General features: G+C 39.9%; 4 protein-coding genes across 4 annotated transcripts in view; 3 read left to right on the plus strand and 1 right to left on the minus strand.

The window, feature by feature from the left end:
• The window catches only part of LOC141428621 (uncharacterized), a 33,416-nt gene extending 18,908 nt beyond the window's left edge, over positions 1 to 14,508 (plus strand). Inside the window, exons 8-19 of the mRNA XM_074088625.1 lie at positions 726 to 826; positions 1,514 to 1,649; positions 3,400 to 3,486; positions 4,394 to 4,514; positions 5,493 to 5,692; positions 6,185 to 6,273; positions 6,586 to 6,724; positions 8,295 to 8,406; positions 9,078 to 9,183; positions 11,640 to 11,729; positions 13,458 to 13,579; positions 14,312 to 14,508. Of these exons, the coding sequence (XP_073944726.1) occupies positions 726 to 826; positions 1,514 to 1,649; positions 3,400 to 3,486; positions 4,394 to 4,514; positions 5,493 to 5,692; positions 6,185 to 6,273; positions 6,586 to 6,724; positions 8,295 to 8,406; positions 9,078 to 9,183; positions 11,640 to 11,729; positions 13,458 to 13,579; positions 14,312 to 14,508 (1,500 nt within the window). The remainder of the gene's footprint in view (positions 1 to 725; positions 827 to 1,513; positions 1,650 to 3,399; positions 3,487 to 4,393; positions 4,515 to 5,492; positions 5,693 to 6,184; positions 6,274 to 6,585; positions 6,725 to 8,294; positions 8,407 to 9,077; positions 9,184 to 11,639; positions 11,730 to 13,457; positions 13,580 to 14,311) is intronic.
• Positions 1 to 25,690, minus strand: part of LOC141428934 (cytoglobin-2-like) — a 286,546-nt gene that overhangs the window by 145,947 nt on the left and 114,909 nt on the right. The window lies entirely within an intron of this gene.
• Positions 14,628 to 23,725, plus strand: LOC141428623 ((E3-independent) E2 ubiquitin-conjugating enzyme UBE2O-like). Its single transcript, XM_074088629.1, has 5 exons — positions 14,628 to 14,636; positions 15,033 to 15,230; positions 16,284 to 16,434; positions 19,702 to 19,756; positions 23,644 to 23,725. Exons 1-5 carry the CDS (start codon positions 14,628 to 14,630, stop codon positions 23,723 to 23,725), a joined length of 495 nt encoding a protein of 164 aa, XP_073944730.1.
• The window catches only part of LOC141428625 ((E3-independent) E2 ubiquitin-conjugating enzyme UBE2O-like), a 22,709-nt gene continuing 21,125 nt past the window's right edge, over positions 24,107 to 25,690 (plus strand). The window contains 1 exon segment of the mRNA XM_074088631.1: positions 24,107 to 24,145. Within this exon segment, the coding sequence (XP_073944732.1) occupies positions 24,107 to 24,145 (39 nt within the window).

Consider the following 25,690-nt stretch of genomic DNA (forward strand, 5'->3'; position numbering starts at 1 on the left):
CTTGACAGTCCGGTGAACGGATTATTTGCAGTATAATGTGAAGGAACCGTAAGAAAATCTACATCCGTGATACTAATTACTTGTTTAAATATAATCATGATCAATGAATATGTGAAGTCATAGTCTTTGCCAAGAAAAAGGATTTGTGCATTCGATACTCTTGCTCTCGAGTGTGTTTTGCTTCAATGTTAGAATGTGACTGATAGAGATGACCAAAAAGTTGCACACCGTTAAACCTGCGTCAGCATTATCCATACAAATGTATGATTAATTTTCGTGTCACAGTCAAAAAAGTTAATGGAAATCAGCACTCAGTCTAATTACTTTAAATATAATCATGATCAATGAAATATGTCAGGTGGTAGGACTTTGTGCAAGGTCCGCCCGGATTGCTACCACCATCTTGCTCGCTAATCCTGCCGTGCTTCAATGCTTAGAATGTGACTGATGGGTGAAGACCAAAAAAGTTGCACACCGTTAAAGCTGCGTCAGCATTATCCATACAAATGTATGATTAATTTTCGTGTCACAGTCATGTTTATGGAAATTATAACTACCTTCTAACGCAGCTTGCTCGTTTGCCTTCCTTTCGTATAAAAAAAAAATATATATCTTTAGGTCTCGCACAGAGCTACTCGTATTTGAAATAAAAAGTCGATCGTAATGTGTAGAATAAACTACGATCTTATTTCTTTCTGTAATAAATCAATGCGTTTCGTTCACAGCTAAAGCACCGGGAATACGGCGTTGTTCAAAGAGTGGACCACCACGGCCGCACCGCCATCGTCCATTGGTACAGGACCTATACTAGTGCCGATGAGCCTGTGTGAGTATTTAACGTATGAATGTCGCGTGTCGTGTAGCCGGTGTAGCGTATAGATGTGATGCCGTCTCTGTCTATTCGAACAAAACAAACGGATACGGCATCACATTTATCCAACAAATAAAAATCAATGGCTGATGAAACAGCCACTTAGGGTTATTTAAGGTCAGAGTGCATAGCTGTTACTGAAACAGTGAGCTTAATCTTTGGATCCATCTGCTCGTACCATCGGGTGAGATGAGGTCAATCGCCTTAGTTAGTAAAAAAAATACAAATATTTTTTTAAAGACTTATTATTTTAGCGGTTATACTTTACTTAGTGTACTGTATTTCTCTCTGTGTAGGTATCTGGATTTTTATTTTAAATGTTTTATGTACAATAAAGAATTTACATTCATATATACATATAATTAGATATGGTATTGTTTTTAATTTTGCCTTATTATGATTTTTAGGAAAAATAACAAGTATTTTTTGACCCAATTAAAGGTAGCATTTTTTGAAGCAAGCTAAGTGATAAAATTATAACGAAACCACCACAGTCAAAGTAATGTCATACAATTTCGCTATTGCAGTCATCATCGTCATAAGATGAGTATCAGACAACTTAAATGTTCCTCGCGATCCCACAGTTTTCAAAACTTAGCTACATTCCTTACCCACAATTACCTCTGTCTCTCTTCCCCTCAGGCCGCAAATGCTGCATGAGAGCGAGATGAGCGTATACGACTTGAAAGACCATCCGGACTTCCAGTACCGGCCCGGCACGGTCGTCATCCGCGTCGCCAATTTCACGGGCGAAGATGCCAACTGTACCGCGGGACAGGTAAGAATTCATCCATCTATATACGCCTTAAAATAGATTTTGTTTAAAAATAATTTATTTAATTTATAACTTTTTTTTTGCAGAATGTAGGGATGCATTGTCATCCAATGTAATAAACAATGATGACTATTTCTCAAAAAGTTGTTAATTTTCAGCTGTGCACTTATATCCTCCTAAGTCTAAGCCTAAGTTTTGCAGGTGGTAGGACCTTGTGCAAGGTCCGCCCGGATTGCTACCCCCATTTTGCTTGCTAATCCTCCCGTGAAGCAGCAGTGCTTGCACTGTTGTTTCGGCGTGGAGAGTAAGACAGCCGGTGAAATTACTGGCACTTGAGGTATCCCATCTTAGGCCTCTAGGTTGGCAACGCATCTGCAATACCTCTGATGTTGCAGATGTTTATGGGCGGTGGTGATCTCTTACCATCAGGAGACCCACTTGCTCGTTTGCCATCCAGTCAAATTAAAAAAAAAAGTCCTCGCGTACTTTATAAAGGACTAATTAACACTAAGAATAACGGCCGAATGTACATTATAAAGGACAAATTGTTCATCGAATAAAGCATTCTAAGAGTTTTGAAATAATATCCAAAATAACAAAGCAGGTGAACCACGTCTAGGTCTTGAGCACTAAGTTTGTTAAAAAATGTCAGGAGTCAGGAGGTTATATATAAAAAATAATCCTGACGCTATTTCAACACAAAAAAACTTGTGGTAAAGGTGATAAAAAGTCAGATACTTTGTTGTTGGATGCAATAGAAACTTTCTATGTACATAGTTACAAAATTACGATTTTTTTCCCTCACAAGATTTCGTGACGTTTCCCTGACGTCAAGAAATTTTGGATGTTTTATGTAGTATGACGGGACAAACTTTTTGAAAAATACCTACTCTGATATTTTTTCGTTCAGGACAAAAAAAGGACTTTATCTGAAAGTCATCGCATGAATTGGTAAAATAACAATGGAACATTCAGGTTTTTTTTTTATTAGACTCCTGTTTATAGCTAGCATCTCAATTGGCGAATTCGCTGAAAAACAATGCACTACATATAGAGTTTCTTGTATAAGTGACGAAGATGCCAATTACCTATTACTATACTAATGAACTAAAATAATTTCCTTGCTCACCCGCGACCTTACGATAGCTAAGCTTATGCAAAATATGCGTGTTCATGCAGTTCCTCCACCTCCACACTGTAAGAACACACACAAATCACACAAACCCATCTATCACCACCACCACACTACACTGACGCGTTTCGAACTCAACCAGAGCTCATCTTCAGAGTGACACAACCGTACACCATGCTACCAGTTGTTATATAACAACTAGATAGATGATAGATGATAGATGGGTTTGTGTGATTTGTGTGTGTTCTTACAGTGTGGAGGTGGAGGAACTGCATGAACACGCATATTTTGCATAAGCTTAGCTATCGTAAGGTCGCGGGTGAGCAAGGAAATTATTTTAGTTCATTGATATGGACCTCCGCAAAGTAACGCCTGATTCAATAAATTATTACTATACTAATTAATACCTATTTAGTTTGTTGTGATTATGATCGACCAAGAGTTCGAATGGGCCAACCAAACTCGCTTTTCGGCCGCTTCAGATGTTGGCCTTATACTAAAAAATTCGAACTTCGTAGCGTGTCGTCCCGCTCCCGCTGATAGCATTTTAAAGAAGGGTAAAAGGGACGGTATGAATTGGAATTTCGGATTTCAGAGTGCACCAGCTCTTGTATATTGCAGGTGATCGACAACTTCCCGTCGGGCCGCGTCAAGGTGTGGTGGGTCGACGGGCACACGAGCATGTGCTGGCCGCAAGACCTCTACAAGGTAGTGCAGAATGAGATGTTGGGAGCCGAGGGAGCAGAGGTCATTCACCCTTCGATTCCTATGGACAATTATATGACGGTTGGATATGGGCCGAGTCCGATCTCCGATTGCAGGGCGCTGGCCTCTCAGAATGACAGGGTTTTGGATCGTAGTCTCACAACTTTGTATTTCGTCGTAGGTGTGTGCCGGTTCCCTCACGATGATTTTCTTCTGATGGATCTGAAAGCTGATGACCCACGTCTTGGTCTTAAGTACTACTTCTGCTTAGAAAAGTTAGGACTCAGAACGATATAATAGCTGAAATAAATACACATTGGCATTTTGTATTTATTGCCGCTACAACAACAAGTAATAATAATAAAAAAAATGTTAATTGGGGGGGGACCATACCAAAAAATGTAAAATTATCACATACTGTACATTTTGTAGACAGAAAGAAAGAAGAAAGAAAACACATTTATTGAACGTCATAAAACATCACAATAACAGATATAATAGAAAAAAGACATACATGACGCTATAATGTACATGCTGCTGGTAACAAGGCTCTGCTATGCTATACATATTAATAGCATATATTTATTTTCACATACCTACAATTTGTACGCAACTCTCAGTGCGCGAGTCTGACTCGTGCTTAGTTACTTTTATTATTATTTCTTTTGAATAAGCTAATAATATGTAATTAGATTCTTGGGATTGTACGGTCACCAGCACTAATATCTGACACAACAAGCGTGCATAAATATCTGATACGACTCTATTTCTAGCGCCGGTAGGACGTGTCAGATATTTTTGCACGCTCCGCTGTGGCAGATATTAATGCAGGTGATTGTACCACTGCGCCTCTTCAAGTACGATACGACCTATGTCAAACACGTGTAAAGCTTTACTGATGCTTTGTCAGGTGGGCGAGTACGATTCGGAGGAGGGCGAGCTGTGGGGCTCGGACGGCTCGGGCTCCGAAGACTCGTGGGAGACGCAGAGCTCCGCGCACGACGGCGAACCTCGCACGCCGGCCACGCCACGTAAGGATTACAAAACGCACCATTGATGACAGTCTGACGACTATTTAGACATAAGGCCCGACCTTTATCCAAAGCTGAGTTTAGATTTGCAAGAAAAATCGTGCAAGTTGCATTACATTGCGGCGCTCGATTGACCACTACAAACTCGTTGGCTTTACGGCCTCGCAATGTAATGCAACTTGCACGATTTTTCTTGCAAGTCTAAACTCGGCTTAAGATACGGGATAAAGTCCAAATGGTTCGAATTTGAAGTAGACCGTGCACGTTCCAACTCCTTCTACCTACTAGGAAGGGTCCTCGTTTTTACCATACAACTTCAAAAACATTACATCCCTTCACTCTCACCAGACTGTGAACTTGTTAAAACCTTAACATTATTTCTATTAAACCATTTCCAGACCCTGCTAATTTAGATACGCTACTACAAAATGAGTCATAGTTATGTATTGTTTACCTATGTGGGACTAACTTAACCCTTTCAGCCCGGCTGACGAGTTAACTCGTTTTGTGCGATAAGTTCAGATCCGGTAGCCGAGTATACTCGTTTTAAAAAAATTGTCACTACATCCGATTAAGAAATCGGCATTACTTCCGTAGCCGGACATATTGTCTTGCCTTGTGGCAACATTACCCTCATTTTGACAATACTAGCTAACGAGTTATCTAGTTAACGCTCTGCAAAGCGTTTTACCTAGCCGTGTTAAATCGCCTTTCGGACGTATGAGCATTATTTCTGTGAACGAGTTAACTCGCCTACAGGACTGAAGAGCCGATATCATTTCACTGAACCTGGCAAACTGGGTAGATTTTGTGTACGACTTTGCCGAAACGAAAGGGTTAAAAACGAATGTTTTTAACTATTGATTTTGTATCATAATATTGTAAATGTTGGAAAGTCGAATATTTGTAAACGTACATTTATGTAGTCGCTATGTGCGCTATGCCTGGAAAGGTGTTAACTCATTCAACTTTTCGCAGAGCTAGAGAACATCGCAACGATGCTAATGTCAGACGCGCCGACCGGCGCAGCGCCGGCGGTGCCCGCGGCGCCCGGGGCGCCCGTAGTGGTCCCGCGGCTGCTGGAGCCCCGAGTGGCGGCCCACATCGAGCGAGGCCGCGTCGCCATGCGCCGGCTTGAGGAGATGTTCGCTAAACACCCCACGCTGCAGAGCCAGGAGGTAACACTTAATTTCAATAGAGTTGCTAGTCCACTGCCTAATTTTAAAGACGATCGAGCTTCGGAGCGACGAAAACTCGAATCCACACGGTTTACATAATACCAAGCTAGATTAATTGTTTGCCTCCGAAAACCTCCACAGCCTTAGACCCTTGAAATAAATATAAAAGAACTGGCCTGTTGCCCGTGACTTCAACTGCGACGAATTTGTTTATCGCTATCCCGCGGGAGCTATGCAATTTCCCGGGATAAAAACTATCTTATGTCCTTGCCCGGGACTCAAACTATCTGTATACCGAATTTTATCTAAATCGATTTAGAGGTTTAGACGTAAAAAGGTAATAAACAAACAGACAGACAAACTTTCGCATTTATAATATTAGTGGGGTAAAAGAATTGCTCAAATGGGTAATATTAATGGGTAATACAAACTTTTCTTGAAACTATTTTTGACTTGTCGTGACGTGAATGTATTTCACTTTTTAATTTTCAGATCATGTGCAAGCTTCTGAATCTCTACAAAGACTGCCGATTCCTGGATCGCTTGATGGGCACCTCGTTCTTCCACGAAGAACACTTTTTTGGTTAGTAAGCCAAATAATTATAAACTTAATAAATTCTCATTAAATGAGAACTAAATGAGAGATTAGCTACTCTTCACTCCACTGAATGTTATTATTATACTATGCTGAAAATGCTTTTAATGCGACTATGCTGAAATGAGACTGGGTTGGCTACGTGCCGCATGCTGACGAATTATGGGCAGACCTAGACGGCGATGGCGGGATGAATCAGACTATTCTTGCCTACAAACTGTCTTTTGTCTCTGGTATTCACTATTGTCTCTTGTATGCCTTGGACAGAGAACATAATAATAATAATGGTATTCTGACAGGGCCTACTGGAGCGTGTTCGCGAGCGCGGCGCGAGCACGCCGCGCGCTGGCGAGCGGCGCGTGCACGAGCAGCTCGCTCGTCTGTTCGCGCCGAGCGAAGACGGCCGGGCCGCCGACGACGCTGCTGAGCCCATGGAGGTAATAATGTTAAACTGGACCACTAACATGCGAGAACTATCAGGGCTCAATGAGGGCTATCGTTTTTTGTCTCACTAGATGGCGCACTGTCGCGTGAGGTTTTAAGTATGGCTTTCAAAGTCTGTTATTACGGCGTGAAAACAAAGTTTAGATTAAAATCATATTTAATACACCTTAAACCGTATCATAAAAATATCGAGCATGCAACAGTGTTGCATAGTCCCCGTTTTTTTCGAAAAAAGGGAGGAAAAAGGTTTCCGAAAGACAAAACTGTCTCAAAACACAGACGTTCATTGCCCCGGAACGCATATTTGCCATAATTAATTTCAGATATTGCAAAATATTCACAAAATTATTCTAATTATATAAACCGCGTAGCTCACCAAAAACTATGAGATTTGACATTTAGGAGACCTCACGCTACACTAGCGCCTCTAGCGGCGAATTCATACGCGATAGCCCTCATTGTATAACAAATAACAATCAAATAGTATTAGTGAATTTCAATACAAAATCGCTAATATTATTAGCTTGTGATTTGTTATGCAATTGAGCCCAGAATGTGATGTTTTTGACATTTGTATTTTCTTCTAAACACTCAATTGCTTTTGGTAACTAGAGCTACCTGTCAACGCTCTTATTTGCTATATAAATAGAGTTCAACTTAAAATTCGAAGTAAGTGAGTGGCTAAGTCGCTATACTCTCGTACACAGAGTGATCCTATAGGTAGTCGTTGAGGATTGGTAGCTATAGTATTCTGAAAATAGTGAAGTGAGTTCGTAGTTGGAAATAAAAAGCGCTGCTATTTAATCTCAATCAGCGGCCATATTGTCTAACGCGCTGGAGTTCGCGAATGCATTCACTGTCCCTTTCTACTCTCGTCTTATACCGTGTGAAAGAAAGAAGTGGTGAAAAATATTGTGATGCCAAGTGTGTTAGACAATGAGGACTCGGAGAGTCTATTGCGTAACGTTTCTGACAATCGTGATCACAATCAAATGACAGTTTTCGCATACAAAAACTGTTATTTGATTGTGATCGCGAGCGTCAGAAACGATAGACAATACGGCCTCAGGTTCCTTAGTTGACGACACGCACGGGAAGACCGGTCCATCCTATTTTTAAATGGGGTGCGGTCTGAGATTAACACTATGTCCTGGACCCTGAATTTCGGTGTCGTTCAACTACATTCAATTCGGTTCTGGAGTTCAGAAAAGAAGATGAGTTTGGTACTCTTGTCTAAAGGTGGTTTTCCACCGGCGACGAGAATGGAAATTTGTATGGCGGCGCTCGCGGCAGCTCGCGGCGGCTCGCGGCTGGCGCGCGAGAATGCATACAAATTTCAATTCTCGTCTCGCCTCGCCGGTGGAAAATCACCATAGGCATCCACGAGACACTCACCGCGAAACTGACGAAGCTGAAATCTCACAGTTAGCACATACTACATTAAGAGCTAGGCTCATTAGTCTTGGAGAAATTAACTTCATTTGACTTGTTCAATGTTTCCTCAAAGTTAAAATAAGTAAAAAATAACGCGGTGTATACAAATAACTGAAATTATGTTTTCAGGTGGAAAACGTCACGCCTAAGAAGGAATTACACTTAAACATCGAGCCTGTCCAAGCTTCGGGATCGGTGATTCCTGTTGACAATGAAAAGGTGTCTGGCAAAAATGAGAATCGTAAGTTTCACCATCTTTTCTACCACAAAACTGGCAATTCTCCGATGATACTGTAATTCCGCGCAACCAACAATGGCTAATGCCGCGTGACCTACAATAAGTAGTAAATTGAGATTTCGCGGCTAATAGAATATAAAACCAAAGATATTTTAATTTTGTGTAAAAAAAATTGAGACCCTAAGTAAATTTTTAGTATTATAATGAAATGAAATATTTATTTATTCACAATGAACATATTATGGTTAGATTAGTTGTTGTATATTGTGGTTGTACTATATTGCTTCCCATGAAATGTTCAGCCAAGTTAGGCATGTGAAAATCTGAGGTCGGTGATTTAGTCAACCAGTTACAAGTAGGGTCTTTTGACTTAGTCATTATTACCTAATGAAATTGTGTTCGAGGCATACAATAAATACTCTAGTACCTGGGCGATGCTCGGGCTAAAACTTGATAACATGCGTTTTCTCAGAAATAAGACCAAGCTAGATCGATTTGTCATCCCCACACTGCTATATTTGTTCTTGAATTTAGTCTCGTATTAGGGCCTAAGCACACAACGTATTTTTTCCGCGCTTCAAACGAGATTGTCACTTATGTACTTACATTAATTTTTGTTGCGCCCAAAAAGTACGCCGTGTGTCTAGCCCTTAGACTTGAATCTCTTTACGCAGCGGCCACAGAACCCACCGATGTCGACGGCACCACTCGTAACGTTTGCTACAAGCTCTGCTCGCTGATACACTCGCAGCTCGTAAAGGCGCATGCCGAAGTTAGCCGGTATGTATACAAATACACCCCCCAGGGTGCTACTACGAAATTCGCGTCACTCTCACGTCACTCTTGTTACTAGCGTCAGCAGGAAGGCAAGATACGATACAGCGGGTGCAACGAACGGGCGCACGCCTGCCGCCACGGGTACTGGTAAAATCCGCGCGCGACGCGGGCTGTTAAGCCGAGTTTAGACTTGCAAGAAAAATCGTGCAAGTTGCATTACATTGCGAGGCCGTAAAGCCAAAGAGTTTGTAGTGCAACTTGCACGTTTTTCTTGCAACTCTACATTCGGCTTTAGCGCTGCTCGTACTATTTTTCAATAGGCGTCCACTCATCAGCTAGCCTAGGCCCATATTATGGTTGATCATCTGAATACATATTTTAACAATAACTATTTTTTGACACACGTTTGCCCTGGGGGCTGCAACGCTGAAGTTGGGAAATAACGCAAAAAAAATCGCCCTATACAAGGTGTTAATTAAATAACTGAAAACCTCAGACACCCCCAAAATATTTTTTCATTTTAAGTAAGTTGATTGAATTTATTTTTGAATATCTTCATTATTTTCAAAGATATTGAGTCTAGATCAGTGCTTTTTCAAAGTCGAAGTCATAATTGGTGTTTTGCTAAGTCAGTAATTCTACTTAATTTCTAACTCTACACTCATGATTTGTTTTTGTCAGTTGCGCTTTGACGTTTTTAGAAGAAAATCACACGGTCACAGCAAACCGGCCAGTATTACATTTTTGAAATAGTATGCAACCTCGCTAAATATTTAACTGGCGCTGTTGCAGTCGTAACTTTTAGACTGGCACAGTAAAAAAAGGGATTTAAAAACACAACACAACCTGATTTAAAATGTAATAGATTCTACTCTCGATTTTGAGCAAACACTTAAATCATCATCATCATCATTTCAGCCGAAAGACGTCCACTGCTGGACATAGGCCTCCCCCAAGGCTCTCCACTCAGACCGGTCTTGTGCTTTCCGCATTCCACCGCGATCCCGCGATCTTAACCAAGTCGTCGCTCCATCTTGTTGAGGCCTACCGACAGCTCGTCTCCCGGTCCGCGGACGCCATTCGAGAACCTTCTGGCCCCATCGGCCATCCGTCCTGCGAGCAATGTGCCCTGCCCACTGCCACTTTAGTTTCGCAATTCTTCGGGCTATGTCGGTAACCTTAGTTCTACTGCGGATATCATCATTTCTAATTCTATCCCGCAGAGAAACCCCGAGCATAGCCCTCTCCATAGCCCTCTGAGTGACTTTGAGTTTTCTCATGAGGCCCATCGTTAGCGCCCACGTCTCAGATCCGTATGTCATCACTGGCAACACACACTGGGCAAAGACTTTGACTTCAACACTGCGGTAATTTGGACGAAAAGGACACTGCGAAGCTTCCCGAACGCTGCCCAGCCGAGTCGGAACACTTAAATAACACCTTGTATATAAAATGACGTAATTTTATGTCAACCGTATATATATAACATGTCGAGCTAAACTTGATGTAAGACGTGAGTTATTCGAATTAACTTTCATTTTAATGTGCTGTTATAGCCTAGATTGAATAAAGATATTTTGACTTTGACTTTGACTTTAATAACCGTACAAAAATTCCGCTCCCTTATGATATTATGATAACTAAGTCATGTTTACATGGGTGCAACTGCGTTGCACATGGTGATTGATATGTACAATATTTTTAATGTCTCCCACAACGTAAGTAAATGCGAAACGAGAAAACTATTAACATTGGTTTCATTTCTCCATAAAATAACCATTAATTTAATCACGATTACTTGTTTGTCTAAATAATTGTGTGATTTATGTGCCACTTGTTAAATAGCTTTGCACAAAAAGCTTCTCATTCACCCAAACGCCTACTGATAGTCATAGGATCCTTCCTGATTCGATGTGTCCCATTAAAATTATTACGTGGTCTTGTCAGACCTCACAACTCCAAGACCTCGAACACTTTTGAAGAAAATCTCTCAACTCCATTTTACAATTGCCATGACTTTAAAAAAATTTTTTTTTCGGAGTATTATTCCTAATGTATTGATATATATAATCTAAAACAAACCTTCATACAAAATTTTTGGTGTCTTTTCTGGTGTCTGTTATTCTTTCATGCTAAATAGACGGATTTTAATAAATATTAGTAGAGGTATATACAACCTGGGTTGACGCGAAGTTTTATCTAGGTATGATACCAAAAAATAAACGATATCGGTCAACAGGCGAAGAAAATACATGGTCGAAAAAAGCATAGTCAAATTTCACAAATAGCCATTACGACTTGTCTGCTAATACGGAGTGTGACTTTTGCCCATTGTTTCACTCCTTGTTTTTGTTTCCGTTCATTGGGGTCTTTTAGATATTCGGAACACCAACCGCCCTCTGTCTTCGTTATTCAAATGTAAACAGCGGTTGCAATAAACACTCATTTGTTTTCCGCAGGAGAAGGCCCCAAGAATTGGCCGCATTTCTAAACAGCTTAATGGAAAAGCAAAACGTGAACGAAGAGAAGTTACCCTACCACTTTACAGTGTGAGCTTACGTTTATTTTTTATTTTAATACCCCCCCACCATTAGGAGTTGGAATTCCGTACATTAGTCCAAGCAATTCCTTTGAATAAACTGTTTATGTATTTTTTCGCTTTACGGTGCTTTTGTACAGAATTCCATGCATTTTTTGTTATTTTTTTGTGTTTTTAACTTTTTATTTTGCACCCATTGTTGTACGAATAAATCCTTTATATGCAGGTACACATACATAATTATAACGCTTGTATTAACTATGTATTAATATCAGCATGAGGCGTACAGGACAGTATTGGTGTCATATTCGTAACTCATACATAGTTCAATCTGTAAGGATATACTTATTAAATTTATGATCATTATCGCAATACTTATATTAAATATTTTCATACAAGTAAAGTTTTAGTATTTCAGATCATGTTTATTATTATTTTGACAAATTAAATTTTTACCTGTCCGTACCGTACACTGCGGATTGTTATTTATTTTTTAACAAATCACTCCAGTATTTTTACTTACGAGGTTTACAAGTACTTTATTCGACATGTCATAAACACTGATGTAACTATTTCCCATAATTTTAGCATCATGTGGCCAAGGGAAGACCAGAACGGGTACGTACAAAAATTCCCGTAGAATTGACCTACTTCCTTCTCGCAGTGTGCGGTTGTTCCATTCCTTTTATTATCAGTTTTTTTTTTATATGCATTGGCCTTTTATTTTAGTAGTAAAAACTCTGTAAAAAGTGGTAACTTAATTTCTCTGTTTTTCGAATTGATTTGTGATATGTAATAGCCCTCTCGTAATTTAGATATTTAGTAGTCCACGCGTAGATATAAAATGTTTCAATTATTTAATGTAAGTCTTGCGTGATACCTTTTTCGTTGTATGTCGGATGATGAAGTTGAGTCTTCGCATGTTATTTGTGGTCGTTGGTTATTGTGTAACTTGAAAGTATGATAACTTATATATATCACTGTTAGGGCTTGGATATTGTGGAAATATAATAAGGTTAAGTGCAAATTTGAAGTGGATGCACCGAAAAAGAGCGTACTGTACTTTTACACTACCAAAAATTAAGCTTTTCTTTGTATCCGCTTTCATATTATGTCGTAATTCATGGCTTCCGTAATAAATAACTATTTATTTATAGAAAACTCACCAGTTGTGAAAGGTTAAAATTTTTGTTATTATTTTGGTACAGTCGCCAGCATTCATATCTGCCACAGCGGAGCGTGCAAAATTATCTGACACGTCCCTAGTCCCTAGTAAGTTTCCGGCCCTAGAAATAGAGTCGTATCAGATATATTTATGCACGCTTGTTGTGTCAAATATTGGTGCTGGTGACTGTATAATATTTTGTGGTTACAAAACCGCTTTGTATATTTTAAAACACTGATAAGTATTTCATATATTATGCTGTTTAACAATTAACTGATAACATTCATACAAAATAATAATATGCACACATTTTAGCAGAATATAGTACAGCCCGCAGCAGAAAATTGATTCGCTCAAAATGTTCAATTGCCAAACTTTTAAAAGGGTATATCTATAGATCATTTTGAGCACCACCACCGTTCATCAACTTCTGCTACTGACTGTACCTACTAGAATGCTCAATAAAAAGGCATACTCTAGCTTTTGAGGTGCTATACATTCCAAACCCCTGACCACTCACTACACTTCTAATGGACCTATTAACATGTTTTATCTTCTATTTCTCGCTGGCAGTCAATACGGGGCGCTGGTGGTGAGCATGGCGGACCAAGCAGGGGAGGGAGAACCCACGGAGGGGAAGGCGGGGGAGGGGAAGGATGCCACGATCATCGTCCCTGCGTTAGCCGACGGCGCCCGTGAGTTTGCCAAAAGTGTTTTTTTAGTGCTTACTTGTTATTTAAATAAAATCTTTAACAACTCGGTTTGTGAAACACGAAAGTAGTTACGGACTTTATAAAGCGTCTTAATTAAGAACCTTTTACACTGTTTTACCTTCATTCTTGATTATCTTTTAAAGAATATGAGTTAAGAGTTATGAGTTGTGAGTTATTTCCGGTGTACAATAAAGAGTCATTGTTTTGTATTGTATTGTTATGCCACTAAGGGCCTGAAGTTTGATAAGTAGTTAAACAAACTAATAGTTAAACTGTATGGGAAACATAACAATAGTTAACGCATTTCAAAGGAAATTTGACTATTAGTATCTTTAACTACTGATCAAACAACAGGCCCTAAGTGTCTTAAAGAAATTAACTTCATTTGACCTGCTTAATGTTCCCTTATAGCTAACAGAAATTAAAAATTATAACACGTTGGAATTAAAAAACAAAGTCGCGGAAAGTGTGTCACGTACCAGGGCAGAACCTTTTCATAATCAATTTCGCTATGATTTCTTTGGAAAATGTGTGGGACGTCAACATGACATTAGTAGCACAAAGGTTCCCACCCTGGGACGTGATTCAGTTTCCTCGACTATACATAGACAAATACGCAGCAACATGTAAAAAAGCGATATATAATTCTCGTGCACAATATAACACACGTAAATGATAATAGATATATTATAGAGTGATTCTACTCGTTTCCAGCAGCTGCACCAACAGACACAGCTCCGTTGGCGACTGCAGAGCCGGTCGATGTCGAGCCACTCCCGGCCATCGAAGTAGAGGGCGGCGAAGGGTTCTGCATACTGGAGGCTGCGCCGGCCGCTCATCGCTTCCGTCTGTCTATGCTGCAACCGTCAGAGCCTAGAACCTTCTACTCTGCTGTCAAGCGGGGAGATTAAACTGCTGAAGAGCGATTTGCCACCAGGGGTGAGTCAAAAAGAAATATTCTGGAGTACGCGGTGTCGGACACTTTCGAACTCAACCAAAGTTTATCCTCGGAGCAACCTAACCGGTCACCATGCTCCCAGTTGTTAAACTAACGAACCAAAACAAACATTTAAATTTGTCATTGTAATTCCTCAGGTCCCCACTTTATTCTTCTCAAACAAATTGCCCTCAATTTTTTTATTATTTTTAATCGGCACCTTGAAATATTATTTATTAACTAAAGTAAGTGTATTAAGGTTTTGTTGCGTAACCTTTTGTATGCCGCCACTGGCCAAGAAAATGTTCTCACACTAGATTAACTATAATAAAAATTGGTTAATGAAAAATTTGCTTTGATTGTTGGATAACTTTATAGAAATCTGTTGATCGATACTCGATCACATTACTCAAAATGTTTACATTGTTTTATTGCTTTCACTATACCGAGATTCCACGCTTCTTCGAACCCCGTAACCAAGCTTCCTTATTTTCCCAGGTGTGGGTGCGCGGCTTCGAAGACCGCATCGACCTGCTCTCCCTGATGATCGCGGGCCCCACCAAGACCCCGTACGAGGGCGGTCTGTTCGTGTTCGACGTGCAACTTGGCGGGGAGTATCCTCGCGCGCCGCCGCTCTGCCACTACCACTCGTATTGCACCGACCGGCTGAACCCTAATCTGTATGAGGACGGCAAGGTCGGTTTTGCTCTTGTATGATGATCTATCTGTTGCGAGAGAGATGCCTGCTTGTGATGTACGCTGGTCCCCATGAGAGCAGCTCTATCTCAGTCTCAGGCGGATTTTGTATGTAGTTAGCTGGACGTGCGAAATACAGATATTTAGGCTACTTTTTATAGGATGCTTCCTTATGTCCGGCTGTCAGGCTGATCTCTACAGATAGCATTCACGATCGCTCGAGTCTTGTGAAATTTGGTGAGCAGGAATTTTTGTCGATTCTGTATTTGTAAATATTTCAAAATGGCGGAGCCGTGAGGTTGAAAACATGAAAACAGTCATAATAGTACATTGTGTCTTAAGGGCGGTAAATAAGGAATTATGAACGAGATTCTATTAGAAGCCCGAAGTCGGAGTCGTTTAATGAGTCGATGTTCGTAATTCTAGTACCGCCCGTGCCGCCCGGGCCAGCGCGTGCAGCACCATTAGTACGGAAATTGACTCATTTACCGACCTTGGGCTTCATGACAACAAAATGAGTACGGGCAATGACTCATTTACCGACCACGGGTTACATGACAAGCACATTAAGGTCGAGGGTTTTATTTGGGGGTTTGCAACCAAGGTAGCCTGCATGTTACGACACTGTTTACGAGCAAGTGTGATGAAAAAAAACTGAAGTTAAGCAACGTCGGCCGCGGTTAGTAGTAATTACATTTATTCGTGACATTGACTTACAGTACAGATAATTACAAAAACGACAGATGAAGAAATAGTGTCTTTTTATGTAAAGAGTTATACAATACAGTGTCACGAAACGGACCCACCTCAGCACAATGCCGGCTCGAGAGCCAGCGCTGGTCTGCCGGTGGAACCGTGAGGCCGTCATTGCACATGCACGTGCGACCGGACCGTGACCGCCTCCGGTTTCATCTTTTTGTAATTTTTTTAAATGTACTTTCTGTTTTTTAAGCAGTAAATAAATATGATTTTAAACCTGGGTTATAAACATAAAAAAAAGACTCACGATGTCTACAGCTCAAAGCCGCTAGTGAGTATAATTTTTTGGTACAGGTGTGCGTGTCACTCCTGGGCACGTGGTCGGGTCGCGGCGTGGAGGTGTGGGGCAAGGACAGCTCGCTTCTGCAGGTGATAGTGTCCCTACAGGGGCTCATCCTTAACGCGGAGCCCTACTTCAACGAAGCTGGCTATGAGAAGCAAAAGGGTAAGTTGAAAAGGACTTAGATTCGGAGGGTACTATAGTGACGGATTGGCGTGGGTGTTAACGCCGCTGTTGGTTGTAATCTTTTGCAACCCACATTCTACTTGTGCAGCTTTTAACTTTTGTGCATAGAACGACGATGAAACGGACGGCATGGGGTAAATCCGAGCGTAAGTTTCTGCTAAGTGGCGTTAGAACTAACTTTGTCACAGATGATTGTTAGCTTCTTTACGGATTCGGCAAGAATATGTTACAGTTATACTTCTCTGGCTTTGTACTCCGAAGTTCGAAATTTAAGCTTCGTACAGTCAGCGTCATATAGTACGTAGCAGTCAAGGCCACCAATACTTGAAGCACCAAAATGTTCATTAACAATGATACAGCCAAAGCGGTCAAATTGTTTGGGCATCCATCGTGTTCAAATAATAGCGGAGCACGCACAACGTCTAATACTTGGTGACATCCAAGCCAGCATTAGTCCGTGACAGCCACATCGCCACTGGTAGCGTACACCTAGAGTATTCAAAGTGTGGAGCACGCACAACGTCTAATACTTGGTGACATCCAAGCCAGCATTAGTATCGTGGCAGCCACATCGCCACTGGTATCGTAGCACCCAAACTATTCAAAAGTGTGGAACACATCATACCTATAATTCCCTTTCAATACAATTCAGACGGTGTTCCGATTTCAAATTTATCTTCGAGTAGGTAGATAATAAGAACTATTTTTTTACATTAACAGACTGGTAAAGCATATTTAAAAAGAAATCCTTACAGACTGACGTGACATAACCATCTTCAACGTCAAGTGCATTTGAATGAACAACTTACTGATTAGATGTTTTCGTATTTAAGTATTTGTTCAGAAATTCTGCTATCATTAAATATGAATAATATATAAGCGAAGAAATGAGGCACAAGATTATTTATTTGAGAGTAAGAAAACGTTTCTGTGACAGATATCTCAAATGAGCTTGGTATATCCGTAAGTTTATTTATATTTATTGATTTCCTATAAATAGTAAATAGATTACGTCCCGACGCATAACGGTATATACGCATACGATACATAATAATAAATAAAAACAAATAAATTGGGACATTTTTACATAATATCTTGAGACGACAATCCAATCCTTTTATTTTGAGAAATATTTAAGTATCTACCGAGTTTAGCGGTATTGCCCACCGTCCTCCTCTCGAGTCCACTTAGTTCAAATGTATGAGGTCCCTAAACTTAATAACTTGAATCCCATCAAAACATTCAATATCCCATGTGTTTTATTTAGAGAAATTCGGTATATCGATGGATAGAAAGATGGGATATGGATAGAAATCTGAAAAATCACGTGACGTTTGGACGTCCACGTCGGACAAACGTGGACGAAGACAGACAAATAATACAGCGGGCTAAGAATGATCGCTTTGTAAATTCAAGCAATCTGTCTACGGAATTTGGTGTGTCACAGTCGACAATAAGAAGGCGATTCACGAGAACGATTACATCATAGAATTCCTGCCAAAAAACCTGCACTCACGCCGAGGCACAAAGCACTGCGTTTACAATTTGCCCAAAATTACTTGAACTACAATTTTGAAAATGTCGTTTTCTTAGACGAAAAAGTATTCTGTTCATCTGCACGAGGTCGCCTTTCACTGTGGAGGATGAACAATACTCGATATGAAGATAAAAATGTTATATCTAACAATAGAAGTGGACGAATCACTCTAGGGTTTTGGGGTGGATGTCACAAGAGGCCCGGAGAGTTGGTAGAAGTAGGCGGCCGTTTAAATGGGCAACGGTATAAAGAAATTCTTGAAGATGTATTGTTGCCCACAGCCTAAGTATTTTACCCCGCCAAATAATAAAATTTGTCCAGGACAACAGTTCCGTCCATAACTGTAGGATAGTACGTAACTATCTCGACCAAACAAGGACTTGGAGCAAATTGTTTTCCCACCTCTTAGCCCGACTTGAACCCTATCGAAAACTTGTGGGGAAAAATGGTTCAAGTTTGGATAGCACTCAAGCGAGGACCACAGCATCTTTACGACAACATGTCATTGCACATGGGAATCGTTAAGAGGTAATGTTTTCTGCTACAATGCTGTGCGATCCATGCGTCAAAGGCTTAGTGATGTCATTATTGATGGGGGTGATATACCCGCTTTAACTTTTCTTTCCCCACAATTTTGATTCCAGGACAATTCTTCTTACTCACGTCTTCGTTCGCGTGGAATTAAATTTAAGTAGGTAGGTACTAATAGAATATTAATTAATAAAATATTAGTATAGGTCAAAAAATATGATAAAAATGATAATGTATTTTTTTTCGTTTAGTATGAAATAAATATTTTTACAAATAATGATGATTTCATTCTAATATCTATTCGTATGTCAACAGTTCTCGAAAACAGTGCAGACTTGTCATTGCCGTCATTGCATATGTCTGTCTCAAGGTTTAAATTAATGACGGTTTCATTGATTCTATTGAAGTAACACAATTCAAATAGAGCATAACTCTAGTGAAAAATAAAACTAGTCGTGCAGAATTGGATCTTACGTCAATGGCACAAAGATTCTAAAATGTCAATTTTTTCTCACTTTATCAGTAGTGAGTGTGAAGTAACATATTATTAACCCGAGGTGAATTAAAATTCAATTTTAATTTAATTAAAATAAAGTTCAGTTTTCTAATGTGTTCCACACTTTTGAATACTCTGGGTGCTACGCTACCAGTGGCGATGTGGCTGTCACGGGACTAATGCTGGCTTGGATGTCACCAAGTATTAGACGTTGTGCGTGCTCCGCTATATTTGAACACGATGGATGGCCCAAACAATTTGACCGCTTTGGCTGTATCATTGTTAATGAACATTTTGGGTGCTTCAAAGTATTTGGTGCCTTGACTGCTACGTACTATATGACGCTGACTGTACCGTGCTCTCCTAGCACTTATTCAATGTACATATCGAAGCATGCGGGACTCTATACTGCAGTTTCTGATTTGGGACCATTTAGCGATATACGCATATTCTTTCTTACAATAGGCGTCGCCGTCGTTGTACTTACTGTACAGTCGAGTTCATAAACTTGTGAGCAAAAATATGATCAAAAATATCTGAACACGACTCTACTGTCAACGGCGTAGCAAGCGTGTTTAGATATTTTTGATCAAATTTTGCTCACAAGTTTTTGAACTCGACTGTACTGTGGTACTAGGGCCGAAAAAATGCACCCTTATTAACATTTCCCAACTCTCCGCAGGCACTCAACAAGGCAAGGAGAATTCGCGCATGTACAACGAGATGGTCCTCCTAAAGTTAGTACAGTCCATGACCAAAGATGCTGAGCAATCCGCCCGAGCCGTTCCGCGAAGAGATACTCCAGCATCTCCCGCGCCAACGCCGCCTCCCTCTGCTGCCGCCTCGAGGGCTGGGTGCACGACCAGCCTGACACCCCCCCGCCCGACTTTTCCCCTCATCCCCGCTCCCGCGGCTTCTGCCTCACCCCTCCGCTCGTCCCTCGAGTCCTTCCGCAAAGCTCTCCGCCGCCACGACATCCCCGCACCAGCACCTGCCAACGCTTATAGCCCTAACCGCCCACACACTAGTACTTACAATGTTATTTATATAGCGTAAGCAGCCACGGGGCGGCGCGGGCTCATTAAAATTGAAAAATATTTGTAGTTATAGTATTTATTGTGATGTACTTTTCGACTATAGGAATATTTTAGATGTTCGAGCCGCGATAGTGGATTGTTTTCCTCGTTTCACTTTTTACAATAGTAGGTAATTAAATTCACTACGGACTGTCGGTTGTCGTGTTAGTTGCATGCCGGCGGTCCCTCCTTCCTATGATGGTCTAATATGATGACACGCGGCACCGGGTCAGTCTGTTATTAAAATCAAATTCTAAATGAAAATGTTCGATCTTATGCGAATCTAATCGTTAGATCTTAATAATTGATAGATTATTATAATTTATTTGTTTAAAAAGTAATCTCTACTTTTCATGCGGCATCCTGTAATGTTATGATAGGTTATGAATACTTATTGAAATTATTTACAACGCGAAGCTTTCTTGCTGTTTTATTGTTACAGCATGTTATAATTAATTCAATAAAGACACGTATTTTTAGATTATTTTACTTTCGGGGATCTGTTCCCGTGATTTTGGTATTTATCACACCTGTTAAATGGATGGATGTAGATATGAATTGTGTATCGCGAATAATGTTATTCTTGTATGTGTGACTGTGTAAACTCTAATTTTTGTTTATTATAGTTTCTATTTTTGTTTTACTGCAATTATTATTGAAATGAAGATGCGCATGTTTTAATTTGGTACATATATTTTAGGATAGCCAATTGTTATAACTAAATGTTTTTAGTTAAAGAATTTGGTTATGCTTTTCAATCTTGTTACCAATATATAAAGTGTAGTGGAATTGTACCTCCCGCAATAGTCGATCGTTTTTTGGATTTGGGCGGCAAGTGCTAGGCGTACTTTTGGGATATTAGTGTGTGGTTAAATTATATAAGTGCCGTCAACCAGTTCGAAAATTATTAAAAAATACAGTCGCTACAGTACGGCTCTAGAGCGTTGACCTCGGAGTAAAATTATGGCTATCATTTTCGCTGACCGCTCAAGGGCCGTGCCGGGTACTGTTCGTTGAATCGTTTGGCTCTGCAAGCTTGGTTTCCTCACTCCGCTGCAAGGCGCCGGCGGCGCCGCCCGGCGCACAAAACTGCTACTTCATGCCAAAGTCAATTGAGCTATGAAAGGCTTCTGTCGCTTCTGTACGCAGTAAGTGACAATATGTATAATGGAGATGATAAATAAAATTCTTGAACCTTACTGGATGTTTCAATTTTATTATTATTTTCATAAAGCAAAAAAAAAAAGTATAAATAAAAACATTTGTTTTTTTAAAAATAATGGAATGTTTCCAATTTAGAGAAAAAGATAAAACATTTTGTTTCTTTTTTTAAATAATGAAACGTCCTTCCCTCGAGGGTGGCGTATTATAGTTTTATAAAACTATAATCCATAATGCCTGACACTTCCTTTCGGCGATAACCTATGCCACTCTGAAGCTCCGAAAAATAAAGCATCTTGAGGCCAAACAGCATTTGGGCCATTTGGGCGTTCCCCAGCTTTAGGGCGGTTCCTGACTAGCGTTTTACTTGCGCGTATAAGCTCGTTTTCGGAAAGCGCGTGTACGCGCGTACAGGCGTTTTGTTTTCGATTGTTTAATTACGCAGGTATGTGCGCGTTCAGTTAAGCGTGTAAGCGCGTATGCACATAATTATAGACAACTGTAACAACACATATAGAGAAAAAACCGGCCAAGAGCGTGTCGGACACGACCAGGAGAGGGTTCCGTAGCCATTAAATGGCGCTCGAATTTAAATGAAAATGTGCACTTTAAAGTTGACTATTTCTCAAACAGACCCCTGATAGAAAATCGTCTTGCACCCACAAGGGTTTTAAAAGACACGATACCCCACACTAAAGGGTTAGTCGAAAAAATATAAATCACCCCACTTCAGTCTCATTGTAAATCTGTTTAAAAATATTATACTCGTTGAGTTTCTTGCCGGATTCTTCTCAACAGAGGTTTTTCCGAACGGGTAGTTTTTTTTTGACATTCATAAGTGCTTGTTATAGCCTAATGAGGGCTATCGTTTTTGTCTCACTAGATGGCGCACTGTTGCGTGAGGTTTTAAGTATAGCTTTCAAAGTCTGTTATTACGGGCGTGAAAAAAAGTTTAGATTAAAATCATATTTAATACACCTTAAAACCGTAGCATAAAAATATCGAGCATGCACAGTGTTGCAAAGTCCCCGTTTTTGTTCGGAAAAAAGGGAGGACAAAGAAAAACTGTCTCAAAACACAGACATTCATTGCCCCGGAACGCATATTTGCCATAATTAATTTCAGATATTGCAAAATATTCACAAAATATTCTAATTATAAATAAACCCGCGTAGCTCACCCAAAAACTATGAGATTTGACATTTCGGAGACCTCACGCTACACTAGCGCCTCTAGCGGCGAATTCATTCGCGATAGCCCTCATTGAATAAAGATATTTTGACTTTGACTTTTGAGTCTATGAGGTACCCTAAAAACAATTGTATATTCATGCATTCATGCCAAATTACAGCATTCTAGTACTAACGGTCTCTGAGCTTAGCCGCGGACGGATAGACGGACAGACATGGCGAAACTATAAGTTGACTACGGAACCCTAAAAAAAACTGTCTGTCACTGACTGACAGCGTCACCTATTCTTAAGCTATATAGTCTGAAACCGCACTTATTTATCATACAATCTTTTCCTGATCAAAAAAAGGCATAGGTAACACGCAATTTTACTTTATTGTAAAAACATTTAGAATTATAAAATATATTAATGAATAAGGACGTCTTGTAGGCTTTTTAAAATCTCGATTATTGATCTGACAGGACTTAAGACCACTTAAACCTAGATTAAAAAGCCTGCAAGTGCCCCTAAGTCAATTAGATAAAATAAACATATATCTGAAATGGTTATTATATCACAGAAATAAAATTATACTTTACACGCCTAATATCCATTTCAAATTAATTTTAGTTTCAAAGACTATTCATACTCGATAAGATACTTATTTTATATTAAAAACTATAGTAAAATTCTCACTAGGGCGTTATTGTTCTTAGTTACACACTACTTTGGCCATCTTGAATAAAACAACACAAATTGTAAAAATAAAACTTTGGAAGACCAACATTGAGCGCAGTCGTTTGTTCAGTACACAACGATTACAAAGACATTATATCTCAACAGATACATTACATTTGCGCGTTTAGTTTTTACAGAATTTGTAAAATTAATTAAATTAAATACCTAACTAAAGTACAATTCAATAGAATCTGTCAATTTTCTACATATTTAAGACACCCTATTGTGGGCACACTTGATTATATATGTTCCCTGTTGTTGCAATTATCATCTAAAAGGATCAAAAAAGAATAATAGTCACATCACAAAGCCTTAGGCAGCCCGGTGTTTATATTAGTAGGTGGAAGTGCCTACAGGATTGTCAGATTCTATTGAATTGGAGTTTAATTCACTTAACAATATAACAATTTCACGTAATCTCAAACCATAAAATAAAGCACTCCTTATTGTCATGATTTCTTCTGTATAATGTTTACAGATACCAAAACGACGCGCATATAAACGACCACAGCAGTACGAACACTGCCCAAGCTATATTTGAGAACGGACTCTTGTACTGATTGACAACGCCAAGGCCTAGCAAGGTAGTGCAATACCTTCGAGCGCACAGACTAAGAATGTAGGTATCATTTGAATAACCCGTGCCAGCGTAGGACCTGTAAAACTATAAGTATACCTATATCCTCTAGAAAATACGTCACTATAAGAGGAGGTGCTACAGCTACGACAGGAAACAACAACTTCCTCAAAAAGAAATTGTACGATTCCAAGCGTGTCATATCCAAGAACAAGCTTTGCAAATTATTTCTTAACGTAATAGCTATGATAGGGTAACTTGTACAATGTGAACACAGGGAAAAGTGTGAGAAAATACTCTATAATCATTACAAATAAATTATCGTTATCTGTGGGTATGAAATTAGGGTGTATAGATCGTTGAGATGGGCGAATGCGAAGGCACCAGTGAATGCAAGGAGGAGGTAGAATACGCTTATGAGAGCGTAGTCTAGTGATGTGGAGTCCTAGACGGCTTTTGCCGCGTATGGGGCTGATGAGGCTGGGAGCGAATGATGGCACATGAACGAGTAGACGCAGGCTCCGAAGAGTGTTGGGGTCCCCCGTGATGTCGAAAGCCGGAGGGCGGCTCTGCGCACCCGAGCCGATCAGCAGGTGAATCGCGATTGATATCATTATTGTGAATGCTGGAACAAAAACGATCCCTTATTAGTCTTAGATCTAGGTTAATAAGTTCAGACCATAGATTTACAATACACTACTGTTGTTCGATACAGCGCCATCTATACTTGACTTGCTGCACTACATGGCTTGCTAATCGATGTGATGATAATGTTGAAAAACCAATTCAAAATAAGACACAATTATATGATACAAAACTACGGTTTAGATTCAGACGGCAAGAAAATTTCATCATCAAAGTTCATTCACTTTTCTTTTACGATGGATTATTTTAATTAAATGACAACAATTTTAAAGGTGTTAGTTAATCAATCGCTTGTGGTTAATATGAATCAATTAATGACTACAGTAATTTATGACTAGCCGTTACCCGCGACTCCGCTTCGCCGCGTAGAATTCGGTTTCGCTATCCCGCGGGAACTATGCAACTTTTCCGGATAAAAATATCCTATGTCCTTCCCTGGGTGGGACTCAAACTATCTGTGTACCAAATTTCATCTAAATCGGTTTAGCGGTTTAGTCGTGATGTAACAAACAAACAGACTTACAAAGCATTTATTTTATTAATGGGATTATTGGATGGTGAGTCACCATCAGTGACCCATCTAGATAGTTTAACTTAAATGACACTTTAATGTTACTTAGAATTTGTATCTTACCTTTTATCGATTTACAGAAACTTTTTGAACTGTCGTATTACGATTATATACTTTGTTAGGGTGCGGTTCTATTGAGGCGGAGCACAAACGTGTAGAATCAAGCAATTACATTATCATATTAGCGGAACCCGGCGAATTTGTATTTTAACTAATTGACTACATACTAGGGAATGCAATACCGGGATACCAGGATCTCGCACTATTTTTAGGAGACCAGTCCCGCACATAAATCGAGCGGGGTCCGGCGGGATTAGCGCAACGGTAAACGCCATGTGTTGTTCAGCACGCGGCGCGCGCGACGAACTGATTCGGCTCGAGAAGGATTACAGCTAATGACTAGCTAGGGAATGCAATCCCGCAACAACACAGGCAGACAAACTATTAACATGCTATGTTTTATGCGCAGTTACTTTCAAAATAATGCCTAATCTTTATTATATATTTTTATTAATCTCACAATACATATCTTGAAGAATATTTTTTTTTTTTTTTTAGGGTTCCGTAGCCAAAATGGCAAAACGGAACCCCCCTAGTTTCATAGTCAAAATACGCAGACATCAACGCTAACACACACGAGTACTATATTTACCTCGACGTTTCGGCAACATTACAGTGGCCGTGGTCACGAGTAGGCTGAGACTGACTGACTGGTGGTCAGAGTCTACTCGT

Source organism: Choristoneura fumiferana, chromosome 6, assembly GCF_025370935.1.
Source record: "Choristoneura fumiferana chromosome 6, NRCan_CFum_1, whole genome shotgun sequence".
Lineage (NCBI taxonomy): Eukaryota > Metazoa > Arthropoda > Insecta > Lepidoptera > Tortricidae > Choristoneura > Choristoneura fumiferana.